The 19,180-nt window shown below is 33.1% G+C and overlaps 1 protein-coding gene across 2 annotated transcripts; it reads right to left on the bottom strand.

Annotated features, from left to right (window-relative positions):
* Positions 1 to 2,357: 2,357 nt before the first annotated feature.
* Positions 2,358 to 19,179, bottom strand: Mon1 (vacuolar fusion protein MON1 homolog). Of its 2 annotated transcripts, none has more exons than XM_074134403.1 (7): positions 18,929 to 19,179; positions 17,317 to 17,517; positions 16,965 to 17,208; positions 5,612 to 5,787; positions 4,543 to 4,663; positions 3,883 to 4,167; positions 2,358 to 2,605 (listed from the first exon to the last, which is right to left on the bottom strand). In XM_074134403.1, the coding sequence occupies exons 1-7, from the start codon at positions 19,033 to 19,035 to the stop codon at positions 2,465 to 2,467; spliced, it is 1,275 nt and encodes a 424-aa protein (XP_073990504.1). In that variant the 5' UTR covers positions 19,036 to 19,179; the 3' UTR covers positions 2,358 to 2,464. The 2 variants fall into 2 exon arrangements, with proteins under 2 accessions (XP_073990504.1, XP_073990503.1); XM_074134402.1 differs by lacking the exon at positions 18,929 to 19,179 and adding an exon at positions 17,692 to 17,894.
* Between the last annotated feature and the right edge of the window lies 1 nt (position 19,180).

Raw genomic sequence — 19,180 nt, 5'->3', positions numbered from 1 at the left:
GAAAAGAAAACATTATTCCCAGCTAAGAATCAAGAGATTCTACACTTATCACTTTACACTGTAATTGTTACTAAGGTACCTGGGGGCACTAAGTCCCAAATAAATCGAAGGCTACCCGTTGAAAATGTATTTATTACTTAATTTATTAAAATACGGCATCAAAGTATGGGGATCGACTAAGCGTTCCAACTCACTACGCCTTCAGACATTACAGTCAAAAATACTTCGAAAACTTTTTAACGCTCCGTTCTATGTATCTAACTTCACTATCCATAATGACCTCAAAATCCCTTTCATTACAGATCTTGCTAACACTCTTTTTCTCAAATTTCATTCCTCTACAGCAGCTTATCCTAACCCTCTCATAGAACACCTATCTTCCTCCACATTACCAGGTAATCCTCTAAGGAGACTGAAGAGAAGATGGCCTCGTGATTTACTCTATCGTGAGAGCAGTAAATATAGCAAAGCACGGTACTGGGTGCCTTCTCCACTCATGATTTTTTTTTTTTTTATTTGCACTTACTATATATTTATACTATTTGCTTGTTGCAACAACCGTTGCAGTGGTAAATTCCAATAAAAGATGAAAAAAAAAATACAAAAATACAAAAATTATTAATTTATTTTCAGAACGGATTCTTTGGGCTGCTCTATAAAATGAATTTATTGTTGAACCCATACAGTAAAAGTTTGCTTGCAGATTAGGTATGTTGCAAAAATCAGAGTTTAAAGAAAGCGGTTTTTACCGCGATTATCTTCAACGATATTTATAGTTACATAAGTGTACCTCAACTTACTGATCTTTTTTTCTATTATTGTCACTAAATTTTATTTTAGGGAGTTCTTGCAAGTTATGAGTCACGAATGCTCAAAAGCGTTAATATAGTGATCCGAAATTGAGACCAATTCAAAGTTTGATAATTGTAATTTTAATTTTGTTTGGCTGCTGATAATCAAAAAGCCTGATGAATAAAATTAAACTTGAGGCAAACAAATTTTGAGCATTACGAGTAAAATGAGAAGATTGTAATTAAACAGAAATATCAGATTTCAGTGATATTTTCGTACTCGAAATAAATTTCACAAACCGAGACAATTGACTGCAAAATAAATTCTTCAAATCCACCCATCTGACCCAAAAATTTCAGTGAAAACTCAATGCGAAAATATTGCACGATCGCCATAGTTCTGAACTGCAGTAACAGCAAATGGTAAAAAATATAATTAATGGGTTGGAACAGTGAAATAAATGAAATAAAAATGCATTCAAGTAACTGCAAGCAGTGGTTTTCACTATCTGGAATAGAATGCGCTTTGTTCAAATCTGTTTCTTTACCCGCTAGATGTCACTAATGTAGACCAACTGCAATTCTGCGCAGTTTATGAATAATGCATTTTAAATGCTACTTAATCTTTAAAAATTTAATCCAAGATAATTGCTGAAGTTGCTACCTTTTTAGAATTTAATAGATATTTCCATGTATATAAATATTTTAGATATTAGAAACAGGTATGTCTGCTATATATTTATAATTGCATAATATTCCGTTCAATAATCAGTTTAATTGTGCGCTTTTAATGAAAACTTATATATTTTGGTATATTATTAATTTTACGTGACAACAAAAATAAAAAATAAAATATGGATTAGTATTTTAACACAGAAGGGACTATTGAAAAAAGACAGCTTTGGGATTATAGTCATGAAGCGGTGATGTGGCTTCAGGTAAGTTGTTGAGTAACATTTATGCTCGAGTCTAAGAACAGTTAGCTGCCACCTCCATAATTCGAATCCAAAGCTACAAGGTGTCATAATGCTATTGAACTTACACCTTGTCAGGTGAATACTTGGCTGAATACTTGCTAACTTCTCTCAAATTAGTTTGTACATATTTTTGAAAAATTTTTAATATGTTTGCAAATAAACATTTTTTTTAATGCACAATCCTTGGCAAGAGGGTTCAAGTTCTAAATTAATAAATAAATTTAGTTTTATTGCCATCACTTCGGTATACTCTAATTTACTACACTTTAATTGTAGTTGGCCCACTGCGATTTCACCATGAAAATACTAAAATTTTACTTTTAAATTTTTTTATATATTTCCTAACTTTCATGTCTTCATAAAAATGAAACTTTCTAATAACTTGGAGAATGCACACAACAAAGACACAAAGACAATTGATGGATATTCTGACGGTAATTCTGACTGATGAACTTCGATTAAAACACGATCACAAATTTTTCTTTTACAGGCTGTAAGAGAAAGTACTATTCATGCTAGGGATGAGTAATCACTTTATATAATGTAATATGATTTAAAAAATAAAGATAGTTGAAATAACAAATAAAAATAACAAACAATATACATCTTTAATGATAAATACGTTGAAATCAGATTAGAAAAAAGTATCATTGGAAAATTTATCACATTTGGGAATACATAATTATCACTAATTAATCAAAATATAGGAATATTTATGATAAAAAATCTATCTTCTTCTTTTTGAATCAACTGCCATAGCTTATTTACTGCGTCTATGGCGTTTGTTTTGGATATTAACGGCTCCAATAGAACATAAACTTCAAACTTTTCATTTACCTGAAAAATTATTATTTATTGTTATATAATTATTACAATACATACTGTATATCATAATTATTAATTATTATTTTTTTATTATTACAGATTTCTTTTTTAAAAATGAACAAAATAACAGTATGAGATCTATAAATCCGTTATTACCATTATAGTTTAACTGGTTAAGCGTGGAATTTAGTTTTAAAAAACACCCCACAGCGTACGGAATTAAAATCAGACAATGATTTTTATACACGTCGAACGCAGGGCAAAACAACCAAAAGTTTACAACGACGTAATAGTCACTGCAAGCACTTTTTCTGCAATCTCTGGAGCTTGAGATTACAGAGCATTCTGTGCATTTCAAAATCTTGCACCGCTTCACGTATGCATTGCCTAGTTAACTAGAGCTTTTACAAGGAAGAAAAGAGCTTTGAATTCTGTGCAAAATGAAATCATGCTCGTACTGAGGTCTGAATCTCTGTCTAAGCCAAAAACGGCAATGCACAAGAGTTGAAAGCTTTTATTTGTGTGCGCAATTCCCAATCTCTAATGCGGAGACCAAACATGTACCAACCACTTATCATTTGGCTGACTCCCTCTATCCCCCTCGGTATAAAATACTTGGCAGTTCTATTGGTAAGATAAAGGAAACATCCCACCAAACAATATTCTTATTGTATTTTATTAAAATTTAGAGTTTTTATAGTTAATTGCAATTTTGTATGTTTCACAACGAGTATACACGTCGAACTCACTGTTATAGAGAATTGGTTTGACGTGTATACACGTCTAACACACCTAACAGATTAAAAGAACATCAATGCAATCATTTTCGAGAATATTTAAGAAAACCCAAAAATCTCTGAATAACTTATTTCCTAAAATTCAGGAACCCAACAAAGTTCCTTGAATTGAAAATTGATGGCGGAACAATAAACTACTATGATGGAAAACTAAATAGGATTTTTGAGAGAAACGGTACTTTTAATAGAAGTGTGACTAGTTAGCTCCTACAGAAATCCCTAAAATAAAGGCTCCAGAATACAGAATAGGAACAAAATTTAACAAATTTGACAGGCTTATACGTACAGGTTGTTTGCAAACTAAATTCAGAAAAACACATTTATGTTTTTTTCGTTTTCCGTGGCAATTATTAATATTATTTAGAAGCAAATAACCAAGTAGTATGCTGAAATAACCCACACAAAAACAAAATACAGTGAAGAAAATAAATTTAATAAAAATAAAAATAGTCAAAGAAAGTCCTTACTTTCATTATGAATAGCTTTACTAACCCATGCAATGATTGTATCAACTGAATACTGTCTGTATATAAGCTTCAACTGTACTATAGGCGAGTGTAGTTCATCATAGAGTATCTGATAATGCTTCATCAGTTGTGACCAGCCAGCAGCACTCTCATAAGGAGTAGCTGCCATGCTGGGACTGACCACACCTCCGCTACGGCAATCTTTGTAAATAAAATGTCTGACAGGAGTCATGCACAGGCTGCCTGTGATTCCTTCGATCTTCCTTACTGCGTCATTAATTGCAGTCAGTAGATTATTTCGTCTTAACTTCTAAAAAAAATTAAATAATAAAAAAAAATAATGTAAAATGTAAAAAGACTGTTGCAGCAACTCTAAAAGAAAATGACAAAAAACATAAAAAATTGATTTTTTTAAAGTAACAGTTCCATGTGATCAATGTTGACGAAAATCTAATTGACGAGTTCAATTGCAGCATCTAACCGAAATATCGAATTTGAACATTGGACGTTTCTCTATTTTCAAGTTTGACACACTAACTCCACATACACAGTCCAATGTCTAAAAACAATCTTTTTCAAAGAATTTATTACTGTAATATCTAAAATTAGAAAAACTGTATGAAAAGTATATACACTTTCCCTTTCAAGCATTAAGAGATTGTAAAAACAGCTACTTAAAAATTACCTCAGTTATTTTCTTTTTGGCATCGGAGAGTTCAAAAAACAAATCTCTATCAACGGTGAATAAAAGTAAGCAAGCAGCACAATCTTCTGTTAGATAGGAGACGTGGCAATGAAGAAAACCACTATAACAAAAAATGATACAATAAATCTTTCAAAAAGTAAAAATTTGAAGAGGTAAAAATAACAGTGAAGGTAAAGAAAGGCTTATGTTATCGGCAAAAACAACTGACTTTAAGCACTCACTTGAGGTTTCCTTACTAATTTTCGGCAAAAAAAAAAAACATTTTTATCAGAAATATTTTCCATGAATATTATTTATTTAAACCTGTTTTTAGAATTCAACCATTTTCAGGACGAAAAGAAGAGAAACGTAAAAAATGTGGTTAGGTTTGCAGTGCTGGATAATATCTTTGATTTTATCCGTCATAGCTTATTGTACTGACCACGCCACAGCAATTTTTAATTCCCAGTACAAATGAAATGAGTTTAATTCTGTATTTTCTGCTTGAATTTGCGCCCCACCCCCGTATAAAGTTCAACTCTAACAACAAAATTCTAAAACATTATACATACATTAAACGCAAAAAAACTAAACTTGAAACCATAGGCGAGTATAGTTCATCATAGAGTATCTGATAATGCTTCATCAGTTGTGACCAGCCAGCAGCACTCTCATAAGGAGTAGCTGCCATGCTGGGACTGACCACACCTCCGCTACGGCAATCTTTGTAAATAAAATGTCTGACAGGAGTCATGCACAGGCTGCCTGTGATTCCTTAATATAAAGATTTCATTAATTTTTACAAAATGTTTTACGATTCAATAACACACACACCCATGTAACCTCCTTCATTCAGCCAGCAAGTGTAGTGCGATACGGTGACGTAAGAGAAGTCGAAATCTTTATATTAAACTGAATAGTTTACTAACGATGATGGATGAAAGTCCTAACCGGTCAAGGATTCAATAAATATTCTTTCAACGACGGATAAAACCAAAGACTAATGTAGTTAAAGAAATTGGTTCATTCGGTTGTACAATGATTTATTCACTTACTTAAAAAGATTTACCTGGAATCAAAGTTTGGTAGACAAATTGGAGTCCAACTTTCTGCAGTCTTAAATGATTCAGACGCATTTACCATATTGAACACAAGATGTAAATCGGATGGAGAAATATGATACTTCTTCATTCGCACTAGAGCAATCAGCTTGTTACCAGCGACCAATACGACAAACACTAGATTCTGAAATACAAAATGGAGCACTCAATGATTCGAAATATAATCCAAAAAAAAAGTATCTATAATCAAAGTAAAAAAAAAGTAAATATGTATAATAAAAAAAAAAAAAAAATCCTGGTAGTATAGAGGTCCACAGTAGTTCTCTGGATCCTAATTTTTTAGAGTGCATTCTTCTTTTTTGGAGTACAATAGAGCAAGTGTATGGTACACATAAAGACGAGAAAGACCGTCATTTGGGTCTCAACCTTTGTTTAATCTAACACCTTCCTTGAATCGACCAATTAGGAACAGACTGAGAACGGTCTGAATATCTAAGAAATCATTCCCTAGTAGCCACATCATGGACGATCTTAACATATATGTTAAGTGCATTTCATACAGTAACTAGTTTCCTGAAAGTCAGTGTCAAGCTTACCCACATTTACTAATTTAAAGTAAACATCCACGATTGATGATAAACTCTATGTTGGAGCCGTTCTTACCCACACGATCCGCTAAATAGCAATTCCAATTCCAAGCAATTGCTTACTTTAGAGTCTGTAATGAAATGAAACTTTGGAAAGACTTCAAAATTATTAAAACTGTCCGGTAGGACAGTTGTATAAGGGTTGACCATCAAAAACTGCACGAAAAAGCGTAACGTTGAAAAACACCCAACTTTGACAATTTTTTTCTATTTTTCTATAAAAGATAAAATTCCAAAATTTTCTTTAAATCTTACTCCAAACCATCCTTTATAACTGTAATTTTTTTGCAACCACCCAGATCTAATAGGTTTCGAGAAAAAAGTTGCCGAAAATAAGCAGAAACAGCTTTTTCAAAAAATCTTCTTCTTCTTCTTCTTGTTACCTTTTTTGTAAACAACGTATGTAGCGCATAAACGCGTGAACCGATTTTCATGAATGAGGTGTCATTCGATTCGGAATTTTATGTAGATGTGCCTTTTGGGTGTCTCCACGCTGTACATTAAATGGGAGAGGAGTTAGCCCCATATATGTAAGGCCCCCTCCAAAATTATTACTAATAACTCTGTAAATCCTTAACAAAAACTTACAGTTTAAAATGTTAAGTATAAGGGTTGATTAAACGCCAAAAGGTACACAAATCAGCGAGTACCCAACATTTCATTGATACTTCATTAATAGTTAAGTAATTCTACTGCATTAATTTTCATTAATAAGTTATTTTTTAGAATTTATTAGATGTCACAGACCCTTATGCTGGACATTTTCGTCTACAAAATATATGTTCAAGTAGCACTGTAGATTGACTGTAATATGTAGTTATTTATAATAATCAAACTATTAATTACAGGTTAAAAAGTTATTGTATGAAGTAGTCAAACGTTTATAATTATAGGTAATAATTATTTGGCTTTATCGCAAATAATACAGTTTTCTTCAATTACATTCTCAATCTAGGTATTCATCCCACAATGTTGTATATATGTAATATAAAGTAAATAAGATATGCATATTTTTAGGACAGCTAATTATTCCAGTATTTTATTATAAGTAAAATTAGGGGGACTAAATTAAATTACAATTGAGAAATGAATAATTGTTGTTGAATAATCTACTTGTTATTAACTGTGTGTTATTTGTGCTCACGAATATTTCGGTAAGACGAATTCAAGACAGTAGCCTACTCTAACTTTGTCTTTTTCTAATTTAACATACATGTACATATATGTGATTTATCATAATTATAACAAAAAAATATTATAAATAAATTGTCCATCTCTCATTTCTTCTCTCTTCCTTAATCCACTTCTTTCTTCTGTCCTCCTCGGTACCTTTCTTTCTTCTCTCTTCCTGAGTCCCCTTCTTACTTCTCTCTTCCTGAGTCCCCTTCTTACATCTCTCTTCCTGGGTTCCCTTCTTTCTTCTCTCTTCCGGGGTCCGCTTCTTTCTTCTCTCTTCCAGGGTCCTCTTCTTTCTTCTCTCTTCCTCGGTACCTTTCTTTCTTCTCTCTTCCTGAGTCCCCTTATTACTTCTCTCTTCCTGAGTCCCCTTCTTACTTCTCTCTTCCTGGGTTCCCTTCTTTCTTCTCTCTTCCGGGATCCTCTTCTTTCTTCTCTCTTCCTGGGTCCTCTTCTTTCTTCTCTCTTCTTAGGTCCTCTTCTTTCTTCTCTCTTCCTGCGTCCTCTTATTTCTTCTCTATTCCTGGGACCTCTACTTTCTTCTCTCTTCCTCGGTACCTTTCATTCTTCTCTCTTCCTCGGTAACCATTTTTCTTCTCCCTTCCTGGGTCCCCTTCTTACTTCTCTCTTCCTGCGTCCTCTTGTTTCTTTTTTCTTCCTGGGTCCTCTTCTTTCTTCTCTCTTCCAGGGTCCTCTTCTTTCTTTCTCTTTCTGGGTGCCCTTCTTTCTTCTCTCTTCCTGGGTCCTCTTCTTTTTTTTTTCTTCCTGGGTCCTCTTCTATCATCACTTTTCCTAGGTCCTCTTCTTTCTCCTCTCTTCCTGAGCCGACTTCTTTCTTCTCTTTTCGTAGTTCTTCTTCTTTCTTCTCTCTTCCTGATACCTCTTCTATCTTCCCTCTTCCGGGATCCTCATTTTTCTTCTACTTTTCTGGGCCCTCTACTATCTTCTCTCTTCCGGGGTCCTGTTCTTTCTTCTCTCTTCCAAGGTCCTCTTCTTTCTTCTCTCTTTCAGGGTCCTCTTGTTTTTTCTCTCTTCCTGGGTCCTATTTTATCTTCTCTCTTCCGGTGTCCAACCCTATCTCCTCTCTTCCATGGTCCTCTTCTTTCTTCTCTCTTCCTGGGTCTTCTTGTTTCTTCTCTACTCCTTAGTCCTCTTCTTTATTCTCTCTTTCTGGATCCTCTACTTTCTTCCAGGGTCCTCTTCTTTTTCTCTCTTCCTGGGACCTCTTCTTTCTTCTTGGGCCCTCATCTTTCTTCTATCTTCCTGAGTCCCGTTCTTACTTCTCTTGTCCTAGGTCCCCTTCTTTCTTCTCTCTTCCAGGGTCCTCTACTTTCTTCTCTCTTTCTGTTTCTTCTTGTTTCTTCTCTCTCCTGGGTCCTCTTCTTTCTTCTCTTTTCTTGGGTCCCCTTGTTTCTTCTCTCTTCCTGGGTCCTCATCTTTCTCCTCTCTTGCAGGGTCCTCTTCTTTCTCCTCTCTTTCTGGGTGTTCTTCTTTCTTTTAGGGTCCACTTCTATTTTCTCTCTTCCTGGGTCCTCTTCTTTATTCTCTCTTCCGGGGTCCTGTTCTTTCTTCTCTCTTCCAAGGTCCTCTTCTTTCTTCTCTCTTTCAGGGTCCTCTTGTTTTTTCTCTCTTCCTGGGTCCTATTTTATCTTCTCTCTTCCGGTGTCCAACCCTATCTCCTCTCTTCCATGGTCCTCTTCTTTCTTCTCTCTTCCTGGGTCTTCTTGCTTCTTCTCTACTCCTTAGTCCTCTTCTTTATTCTCTCTTTCTGGATCCTCTACTTTCTTCCAGGGTCCTCTTCTTTTTCTCTCTTCCTGGGACCTCTTCTTTCTTCTTGGGCCCTCATCTTTCTTCTATCTTCCTGAGTCCCGTTCTTACTTCTCTTGTCCTAGGTCCCCTTCTTTCTTCTCTCTTCCAGGGTCCTCTACTTTCTTCTCTCTTTCTGTTTCTTCTTGTTTCTTCTCTCTCCTGGGTCCTCTTCTTTCTTCTCTTTTCTTGGGTCCCCTTCTTTCTTCTCTCTTCCTGGGTCCTCTTCTTTCTCCTCTCTTCCAGGGTCCTCTTCTTTCTCCTCTCTTTCTGGGTGTTCTTCTTTCTTTCAGGGTCCACTTCTATTTTCTCTCTTCCTGGGTCCTCTTCTTTATTCTCACTTCCTGGGTCCCCTTCTTTTTTCTCTCTTCTTTGGTCCTCTTCTTTCTTCTCTCTTTCTGGGTCCCCTTTATTCTCCTCTCTTCTTGGGTGTTCTTCTTTTTTTGGTTTTGTAAAGTGCGCAACAACACGGGTCCTTTGCACCAATACTATACTGGAGAATAGACACTTTACTACACACAGCCTAATCTACACCTAGTCAATCTAATAGAAACTAACCTAGTGATTGGCCTAACTCCTATTTCCTGTTAACCTAACTAACTAATGTTGGGGCAGAGTACTCGATATTCCTCGCACCCCATAGAGATCTAACCTAAATTTAAAAAAAAACTATTTGCACAAAATTTATATATACACTCATACACTCATCCTAATAAGTACATTCACCCCAATAAATACGTACATCCCTAATATTTACATTCATGCTAATAATTACATTCATCCTAATAAATACAATCATCCCAATAAATACAATCATCCTAATAAATACATACATCCTAATAGATATAATCCTATATACGTATACATTGAGTGGAGTACTCTATATTCCTCTCACACATTTACAATCTTAAACCTATTTACATTCACGCAACCCATTCATACGCATACCAGGGTGCAAATCCCGGCACAGACCCACCCGTCCTAGAAAGCAGTGGCTCCCGAGAAAGTGTAGGAAGACGTCCTGCGAGACAAGAAGACAACTGTTTGCCACCACTGCCCCGGTGCCCTTCTTTCTTCTCTCTTCCTGGGCCCTCTTCTATCTTCCCTCCGACGGAGTCCTCTTCTTTCTTCTCCCTTCCTGGGCCCTTCTATCTTCTCTCTTCCGGGATCCACTTCTTTCTCCACTCTTCCTGGGTCCTGTTCTTTCTTCTCTCTTCCTGTGTCCTCTCCTCTCTCCCTGGGTGCTCTTCTTTCTTCTCCCTTCCAGGGTCTTCTTCTTTCTTTTTTTTTCCTAGGTCCTCTTCTTTTTCCACTCTTCCTGGGTCCTCTTCTTTCTTCTCTCTTCCTGGATCTTCTTGTTTCTTCCCTATTCCTGGGTCCTCTTCTTTCTTCTCTCTTCCTGGGTCCTCTTCTATCTTTTCTCTTCCAGGGTCCTTTTCTTTCCTCTCTCCTCCTGGGTCCTCTCCTCTCTTTTCTCTTCCTGGGTCCTCTTCTTTCTTCTTTCTTCCTGGATCCTCTTCTTTCTTCTCTCTCCCTGAGTCCTCTTCTTTCTCTCTCTTCCTGGGCCTTCTTCTTTCTTCTCTCTTCGTGGGTCCTCTTCTTTCTTCTCTCTTCCTGGAATTTTTTTTCTCACTTCCTGGGTCCTCTTCTTTTTTTTCTCTTCTCGGGTCTAGAAGAGAGAACATAGAAGAGGACTCAGGAAGAGAGAAGCAAGAAGAGGACCCAGGATGTGAAAAGAAAGCGGAAGACCCAGACCTCTTCTTTCATCTTCATCCCCACGGTCCTCATCTTTTTTCTCTCTTCTTAGGTCCTCCTATTTTCTTTTCTCTTCTCGGGTCTAGAAGAGAGAAGAAGGAAGAGGACCCTGGAAGAGAGAAGAAGGAAGAGAACCTAGGAACAGAGATGAAAGAAGAGGTCCCAGGAAGTGAGAAGAAAGAAGAAGGTACAGGAAGAGAGGAGAAAAAAGAGGACTCCGGAAGAGAGAAGATAGAAGAGGACCTAGGAAGAGAGAAGAAAGAAGAGAACCCAGAAAGAGAGAAGAAAGAAGAGGACCTTGGTATAGAGAAGAAGAGGACCCAGGAAGAGAGAAGAAAGAAGAGGACCCAGGAAGAGAGAGGAAAGAGAAGGACCCTGGATTCATTAATTCAATGTATGACAAATAACATTGGACACTTGACATTGTTTAAAAATATTTATAACGCAAAATGAAGCTTTTTAACGCATTATTGTAACGGAATTTATAAAAAACGTTAAGAAAACTTTTTTTTAAATTACTTTATACCCACTAATTAAATATTGGTAATCATTATTGGTCATTTACCAATCGGGGGTAAAACACTCCCGAGCAATAACTCCTGCTGATTTAACACTCCCGAAATTTAATAATAGGGAAAGAAAAACACAAATATTAGTAAAAAAATAATATCTAAGAAATTAAATTATGTAACAACTATCAGTTTTGGTAAAATTTTTCTCAAATTGGTTTGAATCAGTTTCGTCAAATTGAGTTTTACTTGGAGAAAAAAAAAGGCGAGAACAAGATTACAAAAAAACATGAAGATAATATATGATGAATTTGTAATAAACTATTTTAATGCAACTAAAAGTATTTTTAACAATAGTTATTATTTATTGTATTTATTTGGAACAATTTTGCAGGTTTTTATTGTCCATCAATGGTATTTCAAAATTTAGATGTGGTTCCAAATAACAACAAAAAGTAGTTAGTAAAAGTTTCGTTCCGTTAAGAAAGTGTTAACTTTTATTTGTTCAAAGTACGAATGTACACCCTTTTAAAGGAGGGTTTTCCCTATTTTTTAAGGAAAATTTAGGAATGCTATCTTTTATAGAAAAAGATAAAAAAATTGTTGGGAATAAATTTTTGTATGCTTCATTCAAATTGCAATAAAATTTTAATTGAATCCGTTTCAAATTGAACTCATCGTTATTTTATATAAAATCTATTTGGTTTATTTTATTAAGACGTTTCATGAATAAAGGGAATATCTGATGAATACAAATATATTTTTGTCCAAAAATGATATGGTTTACAAAATTTCATTTTAATTTATTTGATGTTATTTGATAAGACTTTAAAAGTTCTTAAATCAACTTTAATTCTTAAAGCAAACCTATCATATATGTTATGGTTAAGATTGAGATCTTCATTTCAGAATTCAAGTAATATGATTAGTTGAATTTCAACCGAATTGTCACAGTAATATGCCAAAAAAATACATTTTGAATTAAAATTATTAGAAATAAAAAATGATCTAATAATAATTATTAGAATTCCTAATCTACCAAAAATGTAAACTTTTGTTTTGTCTTTGATAAGTTTATCTCATATAGATTTAATTAAAACGTCCTCACTTTCCACCCATTTAAATTCTACAAATTATAGATCTTGAAACACTTTTAAGCACTTTTTAAGATTATTCAAATCAACTTTAAAAAATTAACAAGCACGCGAAAGCTCAAAGTAAATTTCATGATCATCAGTTTAGAATGTAGTATGTTTTAAATAAATTTTACTCTCATTTCTTCATTTCAATTTACAAATTAATATCTACTAAATACTTTGTTTTTTTTTTTAAATAACTTGAATTGGTGCTTAGTACTATATTAAAATTCTGTATTCAAAATGTTTTATAACTTCTTTTCAAATTTATTTACCATATGGCATTAAAAAAATCTATAAATTCTAGTCCAAATTATTGTTAAAAATAAGAAGTTTACGTTTTTAATGAATACCTACCAATAATTACTAAAATATTTAACCTATAATTATATTATCAACTTGCTGTCTTAAATTATTTAAAAATATCTTCAACATTCTTTTTTAACAATAAATTTAAAAGTAAAAAGCTCAAAATTATTTTTAAAATTAGTTATTTATTGCATAAAAGTTTAGAGCTTTGAGCATAAAGTGAAACACGAACTATTAAGTGCTCAACCCAATTGTGCTTTACCCCGTCTAATAATTACAAACTATATTATTGAATATCTAATTTGATTTTTTTTAAATAAATTCAATTGATCACGTATATATAAAAATTTAACTTGAATTTGACAGTAATAAAAGGGTTTTTGAAAAAAAATCTTTGAATTCAGAATTAAAACTGTCCGGTAGGACAGTTGTATAAGGGTTGATCGTCAAAAAGTGCACCAAAAAGCGTAACGTTGAAAAACACCCAACTTTGACAATTTTTTTCTCTTTTTCTGTAAAAGATAAAATTACCAAATTTTCTTTAAAATGAAAGGCGATTCAAAATCTTTGCCTTTTAGGGAGAAGTACTGTAATCGCAGTTTATTTTTCTTGCTCCTCTTAAAAGGAAGTACTGAAATCGCAGTTTAATTTTGCTATTTACGTACAAATACCTTCCTATTTTATTCAAAACGCTTTCTCAAAAAAATGGTTATTGAGGATGGTTTGGGGACCGCAACTATAATCATTCTTTTAAAAGATCTCTCCAGTGGTAGTTACGGTCCCGATTTAACACCTTATCAGGTTATAATGATAGAATAGCTTATGCCAAATTTTAAAAAAATCTGTAAAGCAGACGTAACTTTGATAATAGACAAAAAGGGAAATCTATCCAAAAGGTACAAAAATCGCTTTAACAAAAACTCACAATTTAAAATGGTAAGTATAAGGGTTGTTTAAACGCCAAAAGGTACACAAATCAGCAAGTACCCAACATTTCATTAATACTTCATTGATATCATTTAAGAAATTTTACTGCATTAACTTTTCATTGATATTTTTAGAATATATTAGACCTCACGGACCCTTATGCTGGCCATTTTCATCTACAAAATATTTGTTCAAGTGACGCACCATTTCACTTAGATTGACTGTAATATTTATTAATCTGTAATAATCAAACTATTAATCACAGGTAGAAAAGAAAAACGTTATGTTTATTTTATTTATTTAGTTAAAAAAAAAAAATCGTCGGTTTAAGTTAATTCTTCGATTAAAGTGATTGTTACTTTATGTATTCAAGCGTTAAAAATAATAGGTAATAATTAATCTTGGTTAATATTAAACAATATAGTTTTCTTCAACTACATTCTTAATCTAGGTGTTCTTCCCACAATCTTATAAGTATACATGGAATATAAAATAGATAAGATTTGCACATATTTAGGACAGTTAATTATTAAATTATTTTACTGCAAGTACTCAATTAAAGGGACTGCATTAAATTACAACTGAGAAATGAATAATTTACTTGTTATTAACTGTGTGTTATTTGTGCTCTCAAATACTTCTGTTAGACGAATTGAAGATTCAAATTTTGTTCGAACTTCGTGATTCAAATTTAAATAGTGATTAGAACTGCCTTTGTCTTTTTATTTTATTTTAATGTGCATGTGTATGTGATTACACAGAATAAAGGGCATAACAGAGATAAATCTGAAAAATGTGGAATAGAGTTAAAATAAGCTTCTATTTAGTTATGATGAAGAAATATACATTTTATTATTATTTTCACAAAAAAAATATTATAAATGAAGTGGCCAGCATAAGGGTCCGTGACATCTAATAAATTCTTAAAAAATATTAATGAAAATTAATGCGGTAAAATTACTTGAATAATATCAATGAAGTATTAATGAAATGTTGGGTACTTGCTGATTTGGGTACCTTTTGGCGTTTAAACAACCCTTATACTTACCATTTTAAACTGTGAGTTTTTGTTAAAGAGATTTCTAGAAAGCTTAGTCCGATTTTGATAAAATTTAGCACGAAGAAGTGATTAAAGCTCCTCTACGTGGCTGTGAAGTACCATTATGCTCTTACACCTACTAAGAGGAAGTACTGTAATCGTTAAAATTATCAATGAGTGAACCGATTTATATCAATGAATTGTCGTTCGATTCAAAATCTTTGCCTTTTAGGGAGAAGTACTGCAATCGTAGTTTATTTTTCTTACTCCTCTTAAAAGGAAGTACTGAAATCGCAGTTTAATTTTGCTATTTACGTACAAATACCTTCCTATGTTATTCAAAACGCTTTTTCAAAAAAATTGTTATTGAGGATGGTTTGGAGACCGCAACTATAATCATTCTTTAAAAAGATCTCTCCAGTGGTAGTTACGGTTCCGATTTAACACCTTATCAGGTTATCAGAATAGCTTATTCCAAATTTTAAAAAAATCTGTAAAGCAGACGTAACTTTGCTAATAGACAAAAAGGAAAATCTATCCAAAAGGTGCAAAGATCTCCTTAACAAAAACTTACAGTTTAAAAAGTTAAGTATAAGGGTTGATTAAACGCCAAAAGGTACCCAAATCAGCAAGTACCCAACATTTCATTAATACTTCATTGATATTATTTAAGTAATTTTACCGCATTAATTTTCATTAATATTTTTTAAGAATTTATTAGATGTCACATACCCTTATGCTGGCCAGTTCATTCATAATAGTTATAATTGTGATAAAATGTACATTATATCTTCGTATAAATAGGTACTTTATTTTAACTCTATTCCAAATTGTTCTTCTGATTTCTCTTTAATGTGCCCTTTATTCTGAAGTTGTCACATACGAGTATACATGCATGTTAAATTAGAAAAAGACAATGTTAGAGTCGGCTACTGTTTAAATTTGAATCACGGAGAATTTGAAACAATATTTCAGTCTTGAATTCGTCTTACCGAAATATTCGTGAGCACAAATAACACACAGTTAATAACAAGTAGATTATTCAACAATATTTACTCATTTCTTAATTGTAATTTAATTTAGTCCCCCTAATTTTACTTATGGTAAAATACTGGAATAATTAGCTGTCCTAAAAATATGCATATCTTATTTATTTTATATTACATATACACAACATTGTGGGAAGAACACCTAGATTGAGAATGTAATTGAAGAAAACTATATTATTTGCGATAAAGCCAGATTATTTATTACTTATTATTACAAACGTTTGACTACTACATAAAATAACAATTACTCTAATCAAAGAATGAACTTAAACCGACGATTTTTATTTAAAAATAAAAATAAATAAATAAAATCATTGATGTATGTTGGTGTAAGCAATTTTTAAAAAAGTTTATGAATTTTTTAGCCTCATATTTTTTATTTTTTATAACGTTTTCTTTTTCACCTGTAATCAATAGTTTGATTATTATAGACAAATAGATATTACAGTCAATCTAAGTTAAATGGTGTGCTACTTGAACAAATATTTTGTAGATGAAAATGGCCAGCATAAGGGTCCGTGACATCTAATAAATTCTTAAAAAATATTAATGAAAATTAATGCGGTAAAATTACTTAAATAATATCAATGAAGTATTAATGAAATGTTGGGTACTTGCTGATTTGTGTACCTTTTGGCGTTTAATCAACCCTTATACTTAACTTTTTAAACTGTAAGTTTTTGTTAAGGATATTATTTGAGAATTAAAGAACTAAAAAACTTGCTTTTCAAACAGCTAGATAACTGGCAGTACAGACTGAGTCAATAGGAACTAGTCTCTCTGTCTGGTCGCCACAGTCAGCTTATGACGCAGCTGAGAAGAAAGTTGGAAAATCATTTGTCTGACTAAAAGATTTGTAACCGCAGTATCATATTTCTTAGAGTAACATATTTTTATTTATTTTATTTTAAATGTATAAATCGCGAACAATTAGAATGTTATAGCACAATATCAAAAGATAAATAATTAAAAGATAAATAAAGCAAGTTATCTCCAAATATCACGCACCTTTATTTTTGAACAAGTTGAAATGATTGTATTAGAAATGGCTTCTCTTGAATTTAATGGTAAAGGTAGACAAGATACACCATTAACTAAAAGATCTGGTTCAAGCTCAGTTGACTTTAGTAAAGAATCTATAAGCCTTTCCGATCCAGTCAGAAGTCTTCGCAAATCATAATTACGGCGTTCTTCAAAAATTCTAGTCACTTGACTAAGGGTCAGAACGCTGACTATTTGACTATAGACGTAGCTGTAAATGTTTCAATTAATTAATCATAGTCTTACTACAACAGAATAAAAGCAGAGTAAAAAATAAATATTGTTCAATCAGTTTTAACGAATAATAATGAATCATTACGAAAGTTGTTTATTGAGAAATGAAATCGGTTCTCTAGTAGAAGAAACTGCCACCAGTATTATTGGTCCTCTGACCGAGAAAACTAGTGTCCTGGATCCAAAATAAATTGCTTCAATGCTGTCATCATCCATATCCTGGGTAACGGAGACAAGCGCCTGCATCACTCCGAATAGTGTCACCAATTTCTCCTCACTTCCATACCTGTTACATCATTTAGAAATAAAATACATTGGTTTTGCAGATCCCAAAATGTTCAAAATAAATTCACCACTGGTTTTGACAATGATTATGAAAATAACAAAAAATTGTGAAAAATGACGCTGACCCCGTTTCGACATCCCTAATATTTGACGAGATATTTAATATCAAACTTACAATTTTATCTGTTTGTGATTGGTTTTCAATATTAATTTTCCGCCAGAATTACACGTTTTTGGAGGTCCTCTGACTGCAAAAAATGTTATTTGTGAAGCAAAGAACAAAAGTAATAATAATTGAAGATTGTAAAAAATGTAGTGTAATGTAATGGTTGTGGGAGAATTAGGATAAATTTGTTTTATCATCAAATAAAAGCAAACATTGCATCATGATAAAACACCCTGTATGCAAAACTTCTTTACCTATGATTACAGTAAGAATATCTTGCCAGGGTGTTGGTCTAGTGGTATGACAGTTTATTAAAAAAAGTATTATGATATTAAGTATTATGAATGATTGCATACGTGGGATTCGAACTGGGGACCTCCTACTTACATAGCCACGCTCTTGACCACTAGACCAACACCCTGGCAAGATATTCTTACCGTAATTATAGGTCCTCCTCACACGGATATTCGTAGTAGGCAGGATACCAAGGAAATTGCATAACAGAACAACGCATCTCATGTGTTTTAATGCCTCTCAATCGGCGATACAGTAATCGTAGATACCGATAAACCGACACTACTTGTTGACCAACGTCGCAACATGCTATCGTCCTCGCAATGAACGAGCAACGTTTTAACATTCTTTACAGATATAAAGGATGAGTGATCAGAAGGTTAAATTAAAACTTGCGGGAATTAGGTAGTTGGAAGGAAAGCCTGTTGGAAAAAATTGGCATGGCTCTACTTTTCTTACATTAAAATTTGTGGAAGAATTGGAAGATATATACATATGTTCATCTTCTTTCCTTTTGTTGCAATTTTTATTGTATCGTAGACTTAAGAAGAAGGGGCAATTCAAGACCACCAGCCACCCAGTTTCCGAGCAACGATTTTGAAAATTCCCGGGCGAGGAGAGACTATGTAATACACTGGACGCATATTTAATCGTTATATAACCTCATTTTCCTTTTCACCTGGATGGGTCCACAATTTTAATAAGTTTACCAAATTCTCAAAATTTGCAGCAAATTTTCCCATGTAAGTTCACTTGCTATGTCTTGTAAACGTGAATTGTAGAGTACCAGATAAATCCAAATTGTGGAAAACATTAAAATGTGAAACGTATACAAAATTTATTCAGAAGTATATAGCTGACAATAAAATGCTATGGTAAAAGTTTTAGTACGATTGGCAATTATTAGAATTCTGAAAGTGCTCTAATACAAGTAGAACTCGAATCTACTTACCTGGAATAAACAGGTTTTCCAGCTGAGCTTAAGATAAAAATGTGTTTTTGCTTGGACTTCCAATCTTCGCAGTCCAAAATATGTTCTAGGGTTCCAGCTTCGGACATTTTGAAGCAAAGCTAATTACACTATAAAACTTCAGTTATTACATAAGTTAAAAAATAAGGATTTATGTTAATTCAATGAAAAACATGAGGAAGCTATTTTTACATTGTGTAAAGCATACAATGCCGACACACTTTTAGTTTATAT

This window comes from Rhodnius prolixus, unplaced genomic scaffold (genome assembly GCF_049639745.1).
Source record: "Rhodnius prolixus isolate KJV_2025 unplaced genomic scaffold, Rpr scaffold_16, whole genome shotgun sequence".
Taxonomy (NCBI): Eukaryota; Metazoa; Arthropoda; class Insecta; order Hemiptera; family Reduviidae; genus Rhodnius; species Rhodnius prolixus.
This window is presented reverse-complemented; position numbering and strand designations above follow the sequence as displayed.

Bases quoted from the DNA above. Each gene is read 5' to 3' on its own strand.
- Mon1 (XM_074134402.1), bottom strand. From the start codon at position 17,879: ATGATAAAACAAATTTATCCTAATTCTCCCACAACCATTACATTACAC. The intron at 4,664-5,611 runs GTAAATCTTTTT...TTTTTGTTATAG, and splicing joins CTACCAAACTTTGATTCCAG to TGGTTTTCTTCATTGCCACG. The intron at 4,168-4,542 runs GTAATTTTTAAG...AATTTTTTTTAG, and splicing joins CCAAAAAGAAAATAACTGAG to AAGTTAAGACGAAATAATCT.